At 46.2% G+C, this 18311-nt stretch overlaps 2 protein-coding genes across 6 annotated transcripts in view; one reads left to right on the top strand and one right to left on the bottom strand.

The window, feature by feature from the left end:
• OTOF (otoferlin) overlaps positions 1–16798 on the bottom strand; it is a 101513-nt gene extending 84715 nt beyond the window's left edge. For 3 of the 5 annotated variants that reach the window (XM_077152340.1, XM_077152341.1, XM_077152338.1), the window contains exons 1-2: positions 4856–5111; positions 4241–4299 (exon numbers count right to left, since the gene is read on the bottom strand). Coding sequence is in view for 2 of the 5 variants with exons in the window: in XM_077152345.1 (XP_077008460.1) it covers positions 4241–4299; positions 16720–16798 (138 nt within the window). In the remaining 3 variants the exon portion in view is untranslated. Of the gene's footprint in view, positions 1–4240; positions 4300–4855; positions 5112–16719 lie in introns of those variants that run through there. The other 2 variants (XM_077152345.1, XM_077152344.1) reach the window with 1 other exon arrangement.
• The window catches only part of CIMIP2C (ciliary microtubule inner protein 2C), a 33462-nt gene continuing 19561 nt past the window's right edge, over positions 4411–18311 (top strand). The window contains exons 1-2 of the mRNA XM_077152351.1: positions 4411–4560; positions 5534–5650. Of these exons, the coding sequence (XP_077008466.1) occupies positions 4415–4560; positions 5534–5650 (263 nt within the window). The 5' untranslated portion in view covers positions 4411–4414. The remainder of the gene's footprint in view (positions 4561–5533; positions 5651–18311) is intronic.

The following is an 18311-nucleotide window of genomic DNA, read 5'->3' on the forward strand; positions in this document are numbered from 1 at the left end:
GGGGCTCAGAATGTGGGCCTACACTCAGGGGAGTAGAGACTGACTCTCCAAAGCTGGGGAGAGAAAGGACTCGGTGATTAACTTTGAATGTCATGTATACCTGTAGCTCAGGTGTCCCAGGGTACAGTTAACGGAAAGGGGTGGCAGTGCCCTTGGAAAGGGCATCAGGTTGCTTAGTGGTTGGAGGTCTGGTTGACATACCCCCTGGGGAGCCTTTGTGAGAAGGAGGGAGTTGGACACTGCTTGGCTGATTAGGAGGCAGAGACCCAGGGAGGCAGCGCTGAGCCAGAAACTGGGCCATAGGGCCTGTATCTTTCATGAACAACTGCTTCCCGCTCTGGGGCTGTGACTAAGGAACGGAGGATGGTCAAGCCAACAGGCAGTTTGGGTAATGTGGTAAGCCTGAGGCCAAGACTGCTAGTTTAGTGTGCAGCAAAGCTTCCATCATTACAGTAAACCCTCACTTTGGTCATCATTCTTCAAAGAGACTTCATACTCACCAGCAGCCCCACCTGACAAGTGTAATTACAGCTCAGAAACAGAGGCTGAAAGTCACTTAGCCAGGAGGGCCCAGCTTGGACCTGAGGGTGACTCAAAGCTAAAGTGAGGGAATTGGTTGGAGGGAAGCTTTGTAAGTTCGGCTCTTATCTCTCCCTGGCATTCACTTCGGGCAATCATTGTCTGTTTCTCTGCTAATAAAACAGTGACAGCAGCTCCTCTGGAATGAGGAGCTGATAAAAACAGATGTTGACAGACCAGCTGCTCACACCTTCTTTCCACGAAACCCTTAGAGCTAGTTTATTAAAAATCTAGACTATCTTCTGTCAATGATGTTTCTCCTTAAAGGTGGACAAATCCTGGTGCTCATGCCTGTCCTCTTAAATCTCTAGGAATTGACAAAGACAGGCCTTCATTGTGTCTCTCATTACCAGACAGAGTGGCTGATACAAGAGGAACCTGAACAGGGCAAAGTAGAGAGACACATGAAGAGGACTTCTGCTATAAAAGAAAGTCAGCACACTGAACAGTATATACTATCTGGAATAGGATTATTAAAACAAAAAGACCATAAAGAAAAATATGAAACAAGAATAAGAAATCACTAAAAAGACAAAGAAATTATAAATTAGAATATCAGTTTGAAGAATCCCCCCACTGAATGTAGCAGGAAAGGATTAATAGGCAAAAAATATAAAAACTAGGAGACATGGTACCTAGAAGAAGTACTGACATCTGATATAAGTGTTACAGAGGAGAGAATAATATAAAAACTGAACAGAAGGAATATTTGAAAAAATAATAGAGAATTTTCCATAATAAAAGATGAAAGGGCTCACAAAACAGTGCAAAACAGGAAAGATAAGGAAAATCCACAATTAGATACATGTGCTGGTTTGAAATGATGTATGTACCCTAGAAAAGCCATGTTTGAATCCTAATCCCATTTTGTAAAGGCAGCTGTTTTTTCTAATCCCTATTCAGTATTGTATGCTTGAAACTGTAATTAGATCATCTCCCCGAATGTGATTTAATCAAGAGTGGTTGTTAAACTGGATTAGGTAGAAGCATGTCTCCATCCATTTGGGTGGGTCTTGATTAGTTTCAGAAGTCCGATAAAAGAGTAAATATTTTGGAGAATGAAAGATTCAGAGAGAGCAGAGCAGAACGACAGCCACGAGAAGCAGAGTCCACCAGTCAGTGACCTTTAGAGATGAAGAAGGAAAACGCCTCCCGGGGAGCTTCATGAAATAGGAAGCCAGTAGAAAAACCTAGCAGATGACACCGTGTTCACCATGTGCCCTTCTAGATGAGAGAGGAACCCTGACTGTGTTCACCATGTGCCTTTCCAAATGAGAGAGAAACTCTGTGTTCGCCATGTGCCTTCTCACTTGAGAGAGAAACTGTGAACTTTATCGGCCTTCTTGAACCAAGGTATCTTTCCCTGGATGCCTAGATTGGACATTTCTATAGACTTGCTTTAATTGGGATATTTTCTTGGCCTTGGAACTGTAAATTAGCATCTGATTAAATTTCCCTATTTAAAAACCATTCTGTTTCTGGTATATTGCATTCCGGCAGCTAGCAAACTAGAACAACACACTATAGTAAAATTTAAGACTATCAAAGATGAAAGAAATATGCATATTTTCCACAGAGAAAAAGGAGGTCACCCACAAAGGTAAAAGAATTAGATGGTCATCAGACTTCTCAACAGAAACATAGAATGATATTTTTGAAGCTGTGAAGGAAAATAAATTGGAACCTAGAATTTTATACCTAATGAAATTATCATTCAAATGTGAAGTACAAGAAAAATATTCTCAGATTTACAAAGTATGTAAATATGCTACACAAAGTATGCTACATAAAGCATGCCACACAAAGACTCTAATTAAAATAATATTTTGAGGAAGTACTCCAATAAGAAGAGTAGCAAATCCATGAGATGCTTCAAGAGACATGGGACATAAAGGTAATGAAGATCTTGGTAAACACTGTTGTCTTAAAAAAAGCTAGAACAAATGAAATAAGAGAAAACACATTCACAAGAATCCAGCATTACAATTATAAATCTACACAATATCAGCATAAGGTGGGGAAATCAAAGGGACATAAGAAAGTACTTGTTATGTTAGGAGGAAACTACAAATATTGATTTAAGTTACCAATATAAATATATAAATATGAGTAACAATAATTACCTTTAGAACAAACTAAAATGCATAACTTCTCAATTAATAGAAGTAAACTTGATTTTGCCTATGGAAATGAGGAAAGGAGAAAGAAATTGAAAAGCAAAAAGTATAATACTGAAAAATAAAAAATAAAATGGTAGTAGAAATAAGTCTAATAATAGCCATTACAATAGGTATAAATGGGTTAAACACAACAATTAAAAGGCTGAGACGCTTATGTTGGGTAAGAAAATAAGATCTAATAATACACACTCTAAAGAGACACACTTAAATAAAAAAATACAGACATTACTGAAAATAAAAGGACAGAAAAAGATATATGAGGTAAATGAACCAAAATACAGCTGAGGTTCCTGGCCCATGTGCCCCAAAATAAAAAAAAAAATAAAGCTGAGGTAGTGATTTTAATTTCTGAAAGGCAAAAAATATAAGGGACAAAGAAATATATTATATACTGGTAAAAGAGCTATTACTGTCAGATGGCAAATTGGAAAGCTGGATAACATCAGGTATAGATCAGCATGTGGGAAAGGAGAATGTTCCAGCACTGCTGGAGGGAGGGGAGCCTCTGTCAGTGCTTAGCCAAATTAAAAATATGCATATGCTATACCCTATGAGCCAGCATTCTAGATCCTGGCGTCTCGCAGGGAAATGCTCATGCAGATCCAAAGGGATCATGCATAAGAACAGTTATTGCATCTCTGGTGGTGTGGAGTTGGGGGCAAACTGCAGGTCCCTCACTGGGGGTGTGAGTAGGTGAACTATGTAGGGTGACCAATTCCTCCTGTTCACCTGGAATTTTCTTGGTTTTAGCACTGGAAGTCCACATCCTAGGAACCTCCTCACTTTCTGGCAAACGAAGAGGGTTGGTGCCCTAAAATGTGGTGGATATGAGTCATGGAGTATTTACACAGCAGCTAAAAGCAACAGCTTGGCATAGCTACACAAATGGAACTTTGAAATAGCACTCAGTGGAAAACAGGACACAAAATGAAACATAACAACGCAACATGATTCAGGTAAACAGACACAGATGCTCACAAGACAACAATACAAATAGGAAACTGAAGGATAAACATTAAACACACTGGAACGGTTGTTACGGAGGGAAAGAGTATGGGGATGAAGGAGAATAAATACCTACAGACAAAAAAGCAAGAGTCGGGCCTTCTAGGGACCAATGGGATGATGTGCCACAAGTGGAGGCATATGATTTACTCAACCCTCTAGACCGGGAGTTCAAAAGAAAAAAAAAAACTTTCTAGAAGACTGTGTGTGTGTCCCAGGGTCTTCACTGCAGGGAGCTCCTGTGGGCTGCAGTCGGGAGGTAGCCCAGGGTCCTGAGCGAGAAGGCAGGGAGGTCTGAGCCAGGCTGCAATCATCTGAACCCGGGGAGGCGAGCCTGGGTCTCCCCAAGTAAACGCGGGGTAGAACGGCCTCCCCAGGCCACAGGTGGCCTCAGCTGGGACCACTTGGGGGGTGGCCGGCTCCGCCCTGGGCTCGGGGCTGAAGGGGGAGGACCGCAGCGGAGGAGGGCGTCCTACCTCATCGAAGTCAGCCACGTCCTCGCAGCTCTCCAGGATCCGGGAGTAGAAGGACTGTCCTGGGGGAGAGGGGGGAGAGGACATTTCAGAGCCAGACCTGTGGGGCCAGAGGCCAGACCTCAGTTTGGCAGCTGCCACTGGAGCGTCTGGATTCGCAGGACCCGCTAGGAGCCCATGTCTCGCGCAGGCCTCCTCAGGAAGGGGCAGTTCCCATGGGACGCCTCCTTCCCTCCTCTCAGCGGTCCCACGAGGCAGCTGCGGAAAGGCCGGCAGCTCCACCCTGGGACGGCTGCAGCTGGAGAGGCGCAGGCCAGAGGCAGGTGGGGTCTCCCTTCTCCACCCTACGGGGCCTTGCAGCCCCCGGCGTTCCCCGGGGGATGGCGAGCACTCTGCGGCCCGACGGAGCTGCCAGGAGCGCGGGGGCCTCGGCCACAGCCCCCGAGCGCCTGCCCACGCGGGCCCTTCTTCCCGGAAGCCGCCATCTTCCTCCCCGCCCGTCCTCCGTGGCGCCAGCAGCCTCAGCAGAGAGGAGGGCCTCGGGCGGCTCCCCCACGGTGGCCCTTCCCCGCTTTCCCCACGAGCAGGGGCAATGGAGGGTTTGTGGCGGGGACACACCCTGTCACGCGAGGCGGCGCGCTGAGGGCAGAGGCAACGCTTTCCAGCCTGTCCAGTCAGAACCGGCCCAGGCTGCCCGGAAACCCCAGGGCGCGAGAGAGTTGAGGGCGGGGGGCGCGGTGTGGGCCACACCAGCCCTTTAGGTTCGCTTTCGGGAACCCCCTGGTGCCTCCGAGGAGCTCGGGACCCGCGAAGGACGAGTGCGAGGGGCCCCTGCCCGCGGGGCGCCGCGTCTCTGGTGGCGGCAGGCCACGCAGCAGGGTGGCCCGGGCCGCACGACGCCGGCCCCAGCGCGCGCTTCTCCCCAAGTACAGAAATGGTGCAAAGGGGGACAGATGCCGTTTGGGGGTGGGTGGGGCGTGGGTGCAGCACGTGGGAAGGGGTTGCGGTTTCTATAGGAGAAACCCAGAGATGAGATGGAGTTTTTCAGAAGAAACTATTATTTGGGTTTAGTTTATTACCTCTGTCAAATCTCTACCCACCCCATATATATTTTTAAACAGCGTACATTATAGGATCTTGTTTATAAAAATAAAGCCCAGCTCCAGCCATATGCATGTATTTTGTGTGTGAATAATGATGTCAAACATTAAACGCGGTTACACCTGGGGAGGGGCGTGAGGCACCATCGGAAGCAGCATACTTTGACTTTTGACTTTATACTTTGGAATTTTTCAGCGGCCAAGGCTTCAGTCTTGTAACTGAAAGAAAAACCCTTGCAATCTCCACCAACACCGGGCAGCGGTCCATTCTCTGGAAGGGCTACGTCAAGGTTGGACTCGGTACCATTCTGGGGTTAGTTTGGGTGATCATTGTTGTTGGGGCTGGGGGTGCAGGGAGGGCTCGGCGTGGGGGGAGCACACTGTGACACCCCCCAGGGCCGGGCGTGACTGGGGTGTGGGGCCGAGGAGGGGTTGGGATGAGCCCCCTCCCAGTCTCCACTGCCCTGAGGCTGGGGGGCTTGGCGGGAGCGGGGGCGGGACAAGGCTCAGCCGGGTGGGCTGGGTCCTGCTGGGGACCCATCTCTCTCTTCAGGCCTTGGTGGCCCCATCTGTTGTAATACTTTTTCTCATCTTTAATGCAATATTTTTCAAGTTTTAGGTATTTTAGGTATTGTTATCTTTTTTTTTAATTGAGGCAAAATTTACATTCACAGATCTTAAGAATATGATTCGATGTTTCAATAAATGCATATGACTGTGTAATCACCACCCAATCATACAGAACGTTTTCCTTTCCTTAAAATGCTCTCTCACAGGCCTTTTCCAGTCAATTTCTACCCTCCTTAGGTCACCTCTGCTCTGGTTTCTATCACCAAAGATTGGTTGTGCCTGTTTTGAATTTCTATCTATAGAATGTACAGTTAAAATATATATTTTTATTGAGAAATTGTCACACACATACATTCTATACATGGTGTACAATTAGTGGCTCACAATGTCATCACATAGTTGTGTATTCATCACCTTGATCATTTTTCAGAACATTTGCATTACTCCAGAGAAAGAAATAAAAAGAGAAAAGAAAAAAAATCATACATGCCATACACCTTACCCTGTAATTGACCACTAGTATTTCCATCTACCCAATTTATTTTACCCTTTGTTCCCCCATTATTTATTTGTTTGTTTTTATCCTCCCCCTTTTTTTTTTACTCATCTGCCCCTACCATGGATAAAAGAAGCATCAGACACAAGATTTTCACAATCACACAGTCACATTGTAAATGTTACAGAAAAATGTACATTTTTGCTTCTGGCTTCTTTTGAGCAATGTAATGCTTTGAGGTTTCATCCATACTGTTGAATGAATCAGTAATCTATTCTCTCTTATAGTTTGCTAATATTCCACGGTATTACTATACCACAATTTGTTTATTCATTCTTATGTTTGGCAGACTTTTGGGTTGCTTCCCATTTGGGACTCTTATGAGTAAAGCTGTGAACCTTTGTGGACCTGTGATTGCTGGGTGATAGAGTGCATATAGGTTTAACTTGATAAGAAATTGCCAAACAGTTCTCCAAAGTGGTGGATGATTTTATGTTCCCATCAGCAATGTAAAACAAGTTTCAGTTTTTTTGGTGGTTTGCCACATTTTTAAATTTTAGTGCACACAAAATGTATTTCATTGTGCTTTTGATTTGGATTTTCCTGATGAAAATGTTGAAAACATTTTCATGTGCTTATTGGCGATTTATCATCTTATTTTATGAAGTGTCTGTTCAAGTCTGTTGACCATTTAAAATTTTTGATTATTTGTCGTAGGGTTCTTTATGATATTCTGACCATAACTTCTTTGTCTGATAAATATATTGTGAATATTTTTTGTCCTGTATGTGGCTTGCCTTTTCATATTCTTAATTGTGTTTTTTGATGAGTAGGTGTTCTTAATTTTGATGAAATTCAATTTATCAGTGTTCGGTAAAATTTATTTCTTATGTTTGCTGTTTTTATGCTTGCTTTGAGAATTCTTTTCCTATCCCAAGAATATAACAGACATTCCTCTATATTTTCTTCTAGAAGTTTCTATCTTAAATTAATTTTTGTGGGTAGTATAGGTGGTAGTTAAGACTCATTCCCTCCTCCCATACAGACATGTAGTTATTCTAGATATCTAACACCTTGGTTGAAAATTGAGGTCTGTTTTTGGATGCTTTATTCTGTTCCATTAGCCTGTAGGTCTCTTAGACCAAACTACCCTGTCTTAAGTCCTGTAACTTTATAGCACATCTTAAAATGAAATAGTGTGAGCCCTCTAACTTTGTTCTCCATTTTCAGAGAAGAGTATATGCAAATCCATATACTTTTTTTTTTTTTTGGACGGGCAGGCACCAGGAATCGAACCCAGGTCTCTGGCATGGCAGGAGAGTCCATATACATTTTTAAATAGCTTATCAGTTTCTAAAAAATAGCCTGCTGAAATTTTTTTGGCATTATGTTGAGTCTATAGATCAATTTGAGGAGAATTGACATCTTAACAATTCTGAGTCTTCCAATGAAATGTAGTATATTTCTCCATTTATTTGGATTTCTTCTATTTCTCTGACCATTTTGTTGTTATTGTTTTCAGTTTGGAGGTCTTTCATGTCTTTGGTGAAATGTATTTATAAGTATTTTATTTTTAATTCCTGTGTAATTGTTTTTAAATTTGCATTTTCCACCTGATGTGTTTCAAGTAGTAAAAATAATGTTTTTGTCTACTAATCTTATATTCTGAAACCTTGCTAAATTTATTAATTTTAGTAGCTTTTTTGTAGATTCCCTAGGATTTCTACAAATCCAGTGGTTCTGTGTGAATAAATACAATTTTATTTCTTCCTTCAAATCCATATGAGTTGGGTTTTTTTTTTATCTTTTAACCTCCCTTGTCTTATTGCACTGGCTAGGACTCCAGTACAATATTGAATAGAAGTGATAAGAGTGGACAGTCTTGCCTTGTTGATCTGAATGTTCAAAACTTCAGGATTAGATATGATGATTTCTATTTATGGTGTTATGTAGTTGCCCTTTGTTTTAATGTCCTTGGCTGCTCAAGCAAATACCATACAATGGGTCAGCTTAAGCAATGGAAGTTTATTAGATCCCAGTTTTGAGGCTAAGATAAAGTCCAAATCAAGATGTCATCAAGGTAGGGGGTGCAAGGGTAGTACAGTGGTAGAATTCTCACCTGCCATGCAGGAGACCTGGGTTTGATTCCTGGTCTGTGCACATCCCAAAACAAACAAACAAGCTTTTCTAGTTTGCTAGCTGATGGAATGCAATATGCCAGAAACAGAACTGCTTTTAAAAAGGGGAATTTAATAAGTTGCGAGAGTACTGTTCTAAGGCTGTGAAATTGTCCAAATTAAAACAATTCTATAGAAATGTCTAATCTGAGGTATCCAGGGAAAGATACCTTGGTTCAAGAAGGCCGATGACGTTCAGCATTACTCTCTCAGCTGGAGGGTCACATGGCGAACATGGCAGTGTCTGCTAGCTTTCTCTCCAGGCCTCTTGCTTCATGAAGCTCTCCAGGAGGGAGTTTCCAGAGATCACTGGCTGGTGGACTGTGTGCTTCTGTCATCCTTCTGTCGTGGTTATGCGGTTCTCTCCTTGTTCTGAAAAGGAACTCTCTCCAAAATGTCTCCTCTTTTATAGGATTCCAGTAAACTAATCAAGACCCACATCTAATGGGTAGAGACATTGCCATCTAATCAAGTTTAATACCCACAATTGATTGAGTGACATCTCCGTGGAAATAAGCTAATCAAGTTTCCAGCCAATAGTACTGAACAGGGAGTAGAAGAAACAGTTGCTTCCCCAAGATTGATTAGGATTAAAACATGGCTTTTCTAGGGTACATAAATCCTTTCAAACCGGCAGACAAACAAGTGAAAAACAAACAAAAATTCAACAAATGGTGCTACATTAATGGAATACTCACATGGAGAAAGAATGAAATGTGACCCCGCCATACAGCATAATAAATAAATAAATAAATAAAAAGGCAATGCTTTTCTCCCGAACACTGGCGTTATTGGGCTGGCTGCTGGTAATCCTTAGTCCTTGGTTCCACTGTCACATGGCAATGCCTCTCTTGGCCTTTTTCTTCTGTTTCAAGATCCATTGACTTTCAGCTTCTTGCTTCCCATGGCTTGCTCTCTGTCTGAATTTCATTCTGCTTATAAAGGACTCCAGTAATAGGATTTAAGACCCATTCTGATTGAATTGGGGCACACCTTAACTGAAGTAACCTCATCAAAAGATCCTACTTACAGCGGGCTCAAACCCACAGGATTGGATTAAGTTCAAAACATGTTTTTCTGGGGTACATCACTGTAAAACACCATATCCCTCATCACATTGAGGAAGATCTCCTCTATTCCTAGTTTTCTGAGAGTTTTTTTTTTTTTAAATCATGAATGGATTTTGGATTTGTGAAATGCTTTTTCTGTATCTACTGAGACAATAATATTGCTTTTCTCCGTAGTGTGCTAATATGGCAAAATACTTTGATTTTCAAGTTTTAAAGCAACGTTGCATTCGTGGGATAAAATTCGATTATCATAATGTGTTATCCCCTTCATATATTGCTATTTAATTGATTAATATTTTGTTAGGGATTTTTACATCTATGTTGATAAGGGATATTGGGCTCTAATTTTTTTGGTAAGGTCTTTGTCAGGTTTTGATATTATAAAACGAGTTGGAAAGTGTTCTTTTTCTATTTTCTGAAAGGGTTATGTAAGATTCAATTATTTCATCATTAAATGTTTTCTAGCATTCACCTATGAAAACATCTAGGTCTGAAGTTTTCTTGTGGGTAGGTTGTATGTCATCATCATCATCATTATTATTGTGAATTCAATTTCTTTAATAGATAGGAGACTCTTCAGATTTTCCATTTCTTTTTATGTCAGTTGGGTAAATTGCTTTTTTACAAGGGATTTGTCAATTTCATCTACATTGTACAATTTATTGACATAATGTTATTCATTTTATTTCCTTTTAATATAATCGTATCTCCTCTTTCATTCCTCATATTGGTAATTTGCATTTTCTTGCTTTTTTTCTTGAGCACTCTTACTAGAAGTTTACCTATTTTTTTAAACCAACTTTTGGCTTTCTTAATTTTCTCTGTTGTCTATTTTCCATTTCCTTCCTTTTATTTACCTTGTGTTTAATTTGCTCTATTTTTTAAATAACTTCTTAAGGCAGATACCAAGAGCATTGGTTTTATACTTTTCTCTGCTACAAGTATTTAAAACTGTAAGTGTTGATAGGTTGTATTTCCATTATCATTCAATTAGAAATTTTACTTTCTCTGGTGTTTACTTCTTTGACCATAGGTTATTTAGAAGGGTATTGTTTAATTTCCAAGTATTTGAAGCTTTTCTAGATATCTTATTGACTTCTAATTGAATTCCACTGTGGTCAAAAAGCATATTCTGTAAAATGTGAGTCTTTTGAAATGTATTAAGACTTATTACATTGCCCAGCAAAAGATCATCTTGGTAAGTGTTCCACGTGTGTTTGAGAAGAATTTGTATTTTTCAGTTTGGGGGTATAAAATTCTATGAATGCCAGTTAGGTCAAAGTGGTTGATAGTGTTGTCAAATATTTTATATCCCTGGGGGAACACATTTTCAATATTAGACAGTTGATGGCAAAATAGAATTTGAATGAAGAAATTCACTCCATAAAGTATTGTCCAGGACAGCAGTTATTCCTTAAGTTCTTTAAGTAGCATATGCTCTGAAAATCACTAGCATCTCATGGAGCCAGGTTTGGGTTACTGTCACTGGGCCTCCCACAAAGGAAGGTTGCCCCATTCCTCAGCTAGATGGAAATCCTGTCTACCTTTATTTTCTACAAATCTTATTCAAACATCATTTCTACTTCCATTCCCATTTCTTCTCTCTTCCCCCGCTCTGTTAGCAGCCAGGTACACACAGTAGAAACTCAGGCTTGGGGCAGGGACTCGTGTGAGGCACAGATAGTGCAAGGATTGTAACCCCATGTCTCTGGTTCAGCTCCACCTGTAATTCCTCCCAGATTCCCACTCAAACTCTGACTTTGCCGCATAACTAAGTGGTAGCTCTGGTTCCCACTTTTCAGAGTCAGTCACAGAGGCAGAGCAAGAGCTTGGTAATTCCCATTGAGTCTAGAACAGTGCCAGCCACATTCTCAGCAGCAGCTGCCACCTAGGGTCCCCCATTTCTGTGACAAATGGAGGAGCTTGTGGTCCTAGTGATCCATAAGCTGTGCAGAGTACTAACTTGGTAACTGGTCCTAGGAATTTGGCTTTGAGAAAAAAAAAAGCCAGCAAGAAAAAAATTGACCTCCTACTAAGCAAATGAACTCTTCTTCTTTGAAAAAGTAAAGTAAATTGAAACAAAGAGCTGAGCCAGTGAGTAGGGGTGGATCAGTCCAGGAAGCAAACAAGGGGCCAAAGATGAACATGATCATATATTCCCTGTCTTAGAAGACCTTTGCCTGAACTGATCCTAGTCATTGCCTGGTGCTGTTTCAATAGGGGGTTGCAGTCAGAGTGGCCCCTTGTTGCTGCAGTGATCCCTGCTAACAGATCGGCTGCTCCTGCTATACTTGCAGGCAGTGCTCCTTTCTCCACCTTTTATTTCAGGCCTGTCTGTGCTAGACTCTGTGTCAGGGAGCCAGCCAAGGTGCCTAACTTAAATGAGCCTACCTGGATGGCTCCAGGTGTTTTCACCCTGTCATCTCCATGTCTGGCAGAATTCAGAATGTCATCCCCTGGCAGGAGTCCAAGTGAGGATCAGCCAAGGCCTTGCCCTCCAAATCCCCTGTCCATAGGGTCCCCAAGGGACGTAATCTACTCCACTCCTATCTCCCCAATCCCAGAAGGCTGCAGCCCAAGTAGACCTGTGATAATCGGGACCCTCCTTACATCTGTACAGCATGTTCCAGTTTGCAGAGCCTTTCGCAGATGGCACCTTTCTCTTTTGATCCTCTTTTGCAACTCAGATATATCACACCTTCTCCTAAACCTTCATGTACCACCTGGATTCCTAACCCCCTGGGCCTCAACCCTTCTACTGGGCACCACTTGGAGTTTTCCCCTGGGGCAGAGCAAGTCCATCCTCTGGGTGCTCCCACCCGCGCCCCAACCCTGCTCTTCAGTGGAAGCTCCCTGCCTCCCTCAGTGGCCTCACCGTCCGCTCAAGTACACGGAGTAGGAGCTTCAGAGGCCCCCCGTTACCACCCTCCCCTCACTGTAAGGCTGCTAACGCCCTCCAGACGTTGGTTTGCCACCCTCTCCAAGGCCACACTGCCCCCGCTGCTGGGGCTCCCAGACCCCTGCTTGTACTACCACCCAAGCTTCCTCCCTGGGCTCCCTGCCTGTAGTCCTGACCCCTGAGTGTTCTTTCTAAAACCAGATCTTGGTGCCCCAGTCTCCTTTGGCACCTCCACTACAGCTAAAAAGCAAAGTCCAGGCCCCATCATGCGACACTGAGGACACTAAGGACACGCTGCCCCTTCCAGCCTCCTCCCCTCCCCTCTCCTGCCCCATTTCCTGAGTTTCCTCCTTGTCAAAATACTACGAACTCTCAAGGCTCAGCTTGAATGTGGCCCCACCTCCTCTGCTCAGTAAACAGTCCTCCCCGGCCTGCCCACCTACCTGTCCTTCATCTAGGGGGCTCTGCAGTCCCAGGTGGGCAGCTTCCTGCAGCGCCTGGCTGCTGGCCTCCCCTGCCTCCCTTCACACATGCCCTTCCTCCTCTTTTCCTAATCAACTCTGACGGTCCCTCCCGGGGCGGCCTGGAGGACCCCGGCCTGGTCCACCAGCTACGTGGACGCCCACCCCTCCCGTGGCAGCTTCACCCTGGCGACCACCTGGGCTCTGCGCCCCCCCCCCCCCCAGGGGCAGGCCCGTGCATGCCTCCTCCACTGCTCCCTTCCCAGCCCCCGAAAGCGCCGGGCACCTCAGTGGCCGCTGAGCACCTGGACCAGCGGAAGGAGTGAAGGGAGGATTAACGTGTGATTTAATTTGATCTAAAATGAAATGAACCCATAAAAGACGTTAAAATGTAGCTTTTGATAAATTGGGGGGAAAATTGATGACATTTAGGAGACAATTAGAAATTTGATCACTGCATGTTTGATGGTCTCAAGGAATTACTGTCCACTTTCGGAGGGTGAGCATAGCATATGGTTATTTTTGAAAGAGTTATCGCTGGTTACATATCTGCCGAATAGTTATGGATGAAAATGTATGATGCTTGGGATTTGCGTCAAAATAATTTGAGATGGGGGGGTAGAATGGGGTACAGAGGAAACGCAGTTGGCCATTAATTTTTTTTTTTTTAAAGCTACATGGAGGCACCCGGGGTTTTTGCATTACTCTGCTTATTCTTGTATATGTTTGAGGTTTTCCATTATAAAAATTAAAAAGAAATGGGGTGGGAGGGGAAGGCCCAGGCCCCACGGTGGGGGTTGAGGAGATGCAGTTTTCTGTTACCCATCCAGGTGGGAGGCTCACAATTCAGGGAAAGCACTTGCATGCCAGTTCTTTAGCATATTTCCAGCAGCACCTTTGCACGAGGCAGTTTTGCAGTCATTCAGGCAGCATGAAGATGCACTCCTCCCCCCACCGTTGGTGCCTCTCCCCTTCATATCTCCTAGGGGGCCCTCTCTGCTTGCTCCAGACTCACAGAAGAAGGGAGCTGGGCTGGAGGGAAAGCTCAGGAGCCAGCAGCTGTCCTCAAAGGGAATCATAAGCACACCATGAATGCTTTTTTCCTCAGATTCTTCCATACCTATTGTCTCACTGCAGCAACCTGGAGAGGAGGGTGTTATCACCATACCTTTTTACAGATGAGGAGACTGAGGGTCAGAGAGGTAAAGTAAGTGGTAGGTAGGGCCAAGGGTGTCTGACTCCCTAACTGGAGCTTTCTCCACCACGGCCTGGTAGGGATCTTTCCTAAGTGTCCTGGATGGCAGGGCACAGAAAGTCAAGCTGTATTTCAGCCAGCTACCTGGGGCCACTGACAATGGTCACAACTCACCAAGAGCTCCCTCACCCAACCAGGTACTGAACTGTCCTCAAGGGACTTGGGGAGCTTGGGGCCAGCACCTCCCTTTGTCTTCTCACCAGTTTCCCATTTCTTCCTGCAGCTTGTTTGCTGCAGTCAATACTAATAACTACTGTGTCAGGTGATGCTGGGGAACATTCTAGAGTGGCCAGTTCCTTCTGAATTACTGTTAGTGTTGGTCTTTGAGGGTGCCTCTAGTTGTCACCTGCTGCATGCAGCCAATGAATGGTTCAGCAGCTCTGGTTGTTATAAAGAACTCTTTCTGGAAACCTGCTTGGCATCTGCCTCTTCCTGCTGCCCAACCCCCACCCCAGGAGCTCTGCCTATAGCCACCTCCTGCAAATACTGAGCCTGGAAGTCGATTTCTCACCCAGTTCCGAGGGTGCCATTTGCAAATAGGCTAATCCCTGGGTGCTCAACTGAGGTTGGAATGCCAGCTAGGATTTGAGGAGAGTATCAGGTAAGACAGGACACCCACCCCCAGTTGAACCTAGTAGCAGATAAAAGAGCTTGCAGGATCGAGCAAGCAGGGCTGGGGTGAGGTGCTGAGAACTGGGGCCACCATGTGTCATCCACTCTATATGGATCTTGTGGACCATGCGTCGGTTTCTCTGCCTGCAGAATGGGACTGGACTTGTGCAGCCTCTGGCTGACCTGTAATAGCTGCAGCCACAGAGTGACCTGTAGCTTAAACAGCTAAGCATTGTGCTGTCTGTGGAACCCAAGAACATGTTTCACCAATAAAAGGGTCCAGTTGCTTTTTCTAAAGGCAGCTGGCAGGTGGCAGGCAGAGCTCCAGCGTGCTGCAGAAAACACAGTCACTGGGCTGATGTGGGAAGCAACAGGCGGCCTGCCTGCAGCAGAGCCATCACCTCCACCCCTGCATGTCCCTGGGAACAAAAGGTTGCAGTGTGAGCCCCCCCACCCCGCCTCCGCCAGGCCTCACACGCAGAGCTGGCCCCACTGAGGGGGTGGTGTGCATGCCTGGGGCACCTGCTCACGTTCCAGGCAAAGGCAGGGCAGGGGGTGGGGGGACAGGATGCTGAGCCCCACCTGTCCCTTCTGACCAGCTGGGCCCAGATGTGCACTTCACTCTTTAATATGGTGGGGTGCTCTCAGCAATCTCCTTGACCCTATCCCACACTTCCTGGGGAGAAGGAGCATGTCTAGTAAGGAGTGTCCTGGCCTTGATGAAGGCTGCCAGGGATGCCTACCCTGGCACGGAGGGGTGGGCTGTGGCCAGGCAGCAAAGTAGAAGTAGGCTGTAAAGGCAGAAATAATCCTGGCCCAGCCCCTCCTTTCCCTCCAGGGGCTCCCTGCTGTCCTGAGGGAGAAGTCCAGCCTCGCCGCCTCGGCTCTGCCTGGCTTTCCGGCCTCAGCTCCTGCACCTGCCTCAGCCTCCAGCCTCACTGAGCTGTTCCGGGTCCCACCCGTCAACTACTCTCCTAGCCTCAAGGCAAACAGGTCACTCTGCCTGCTCTTTGCTCACCTCCTCACCTTCCTCCCTCCCACTGGTCCCACATTTGAGATGTCTCCTCCTCCTGGAAGCTTTCTCCGATCACCCTTATGCCAGCTTGGGTTGGGGCACTGCTCCTGTAGCCCCTGTGCTCCCCTTTTCCCATCCCCGCTGTATTACACCCCCTGACACACTCATCTGCTCACGAATGCTCCTTCGCCGCAGCCCATGGGCTCCTGGAGGGCAGGGCCTGGCTGTGTATTTTCAGCCCTGGCACATAGTAGGTCATGATATATGGTTGCTTGAATGCACACATGGGAAGAAGGACAGGAAGAGAACTCAGAGGAGAGGCCAGCGGGGCTCCCGGGTCAGGGATCAGTCTGAGAGAAGCCAACAGTATCCCCTTTGGGCTGGGGACCAGAGCGCCAGCAGCTGCCCTGCTTTCTAGGAGCCACCTTTGGATTGCCAGGCTCCAAAGGAAACCAGTCTCTGGGAGGGAGGGAGGGAAAGAGGAGGAAGGGTCTGGGAGGTTCTGCAGGGCTGGGACCCCTCCGTCCTGGCACCCCTGAGCCCAGGGGGTGGACTCTTGGCAGGGGACACTTCATCCTCCCGGGGGCCCTGGCACATTGGCAAGCACAAGGAGAGGTTGTCACAGATGCTGCCATGGAAACCTGGAGACCCTTCAGATTCAAGAAACCAGAATGGCCAGTCGGGACAGGGGCAAGTGGCTACCAGGAAAAGCTTCACTGGTCCGGACCCTGCTGAGAACTTTTCCCATCCATCCTCCCGCCTTCTCCCTGTCCGCTTCCAGAACCTGGGCCGGCCCAGCTCTCTGAGCTGGGGTCCTCCTTGCCTACCTCGAAAAGTCACTTTGGCGATCCGGTCACCCCGGCCTCGGAGCTCTGTGACGGTCTTGAGGTGGACGAGCAGGGCCATGCTGGAGCTGAAAGCCTGGGCACTGCTGGGCAGTGGCCACCAGGGAAGGAACGAGCCTGGTGCAGCGTGCTTCACACGCCTTGGCGCCGCCTCCTTCGCTGGGCACCCACCTGGCTGCTGCCCACAGGACCAAAGCAATCCAGCCACTCACACAGACCCCACAGCCCTGCCAGCTGCCGTCCCTCCAAGCTGCCAGCCCAGCGTGTGCGTGCGTGTGTGTGCGTGTGTGTGTGTGTGTGTGTGTGTGTGTGTGTGTGTGTGTATGCGCGCGCGCGCTGTGCACCCAGCATGCAGCCTGGGAGTGCAGACTCCAAGTCGGAATTCATTATTCAGTAGCTGCCTTCTCCCAGCTCCAGCCCTGCCCCGCTTCAGGTGTCTCCCCCCCTACCCCCGCCCCCACCCCGGCCCCAGGTTCTGCCTCCCTGCTGGCTACTGGGCAGGCTCTTCTGCCACCAGGAGGGGGCCTGAGCTTGGGGTGCGTGGGGGCTTCATGGTCATTGTGCTCAGGAGGCTGCCCTGTGCCCCTGGCATTTTCTGGGTGGTCCCTGCCTCACAGTCAAATCAGCCAGGTGGGGCTGCTGGTGCCCACAAAGTTCAGGGGCCTGATGGATCCCTTTGCCCTGTGCCAGGTAGAGATCCCAGCTGAGGCCGCCCCAGCCCATGCTTCAGGATCAGCCAGGCAGCCTCAAGGCTGTGCGCAGGGGCTAGTCACTCAGAAATGGGAGCCCAAGTGCTTAGGGTTCTAAGAGATAATGGAATGTTCCTCCTCCAGCCCCCTCACAAAGACCAGGGCCTCACTCTCTGCCCTGGGATCACTGCCTTGGAAGTGGAGGCTGGAGAATGGGGTGCCGCTAGGGGAAGTGAGCTGTAGGATGTGATGAGAGCCCTGTTCCCCCTTCTAGTTGTTTCCTTGCTTCTTTGCCCTTTTTCTCTTTCCTTTTGTATTCTTTTTCTTATTCTCTCTTTCCTTTCCCACTTTCTGCTCTCTTTTCTCACTTTTATCTAACCATATTGAATTAAAGAATATTTCTAGAATATTGTATTTAATAAATAGAAGTGAATGTCTAATTTTTAAAAAACCAGGCAAATTTAATGTTTCTTAAAAAATAATGACATTCTCTAGAACTTTCTGTCCGAGTTGTCATTAGGTGGTGTCATTTAAGGCTGTGAGGCACTGACAGACAGCACACCCCATCTTCTCCATGGCCTCTCTGGAGGGTCTCCCTGAAGGTTTCCTGCAGACTTGAGCATCATTAAGAAAAGCCCATGCAAATAGATGGAAGGGCATACCGTGTTCATGGATTGGAAGACTAAATATAATTAAGATGTCAATCCTACCTAAACTGATCTACAGATTCAATGCAATACCAATCAAAATCCCAACAACTTATTTTTCAGAATTAGAAAAACCAATAAGCAAATTTATTTGGAAGGGCAGGGTGCCCCGAATTGCTAAAAACATCTTGAGGAAAAAAAACGAAGCTGGAGGTCTCGCGATGCCAGACTTTAAGGC

This window comes from Tamandua tetradactyla, chromosome 3, assembly GCF_023851605.1.
Source record: "Tamandua tetradactyla isolate mTamTet1 chromosome 3, mTamTet1.pri, whole genome shotgun sequence".
Classification (NCBI taxonomy): Eukaryota; Metazoa; Chordata; class Mammalia; order Pilosa; family Myrmecophagidae; genus Tamandua; species Tamandua tetradactyla.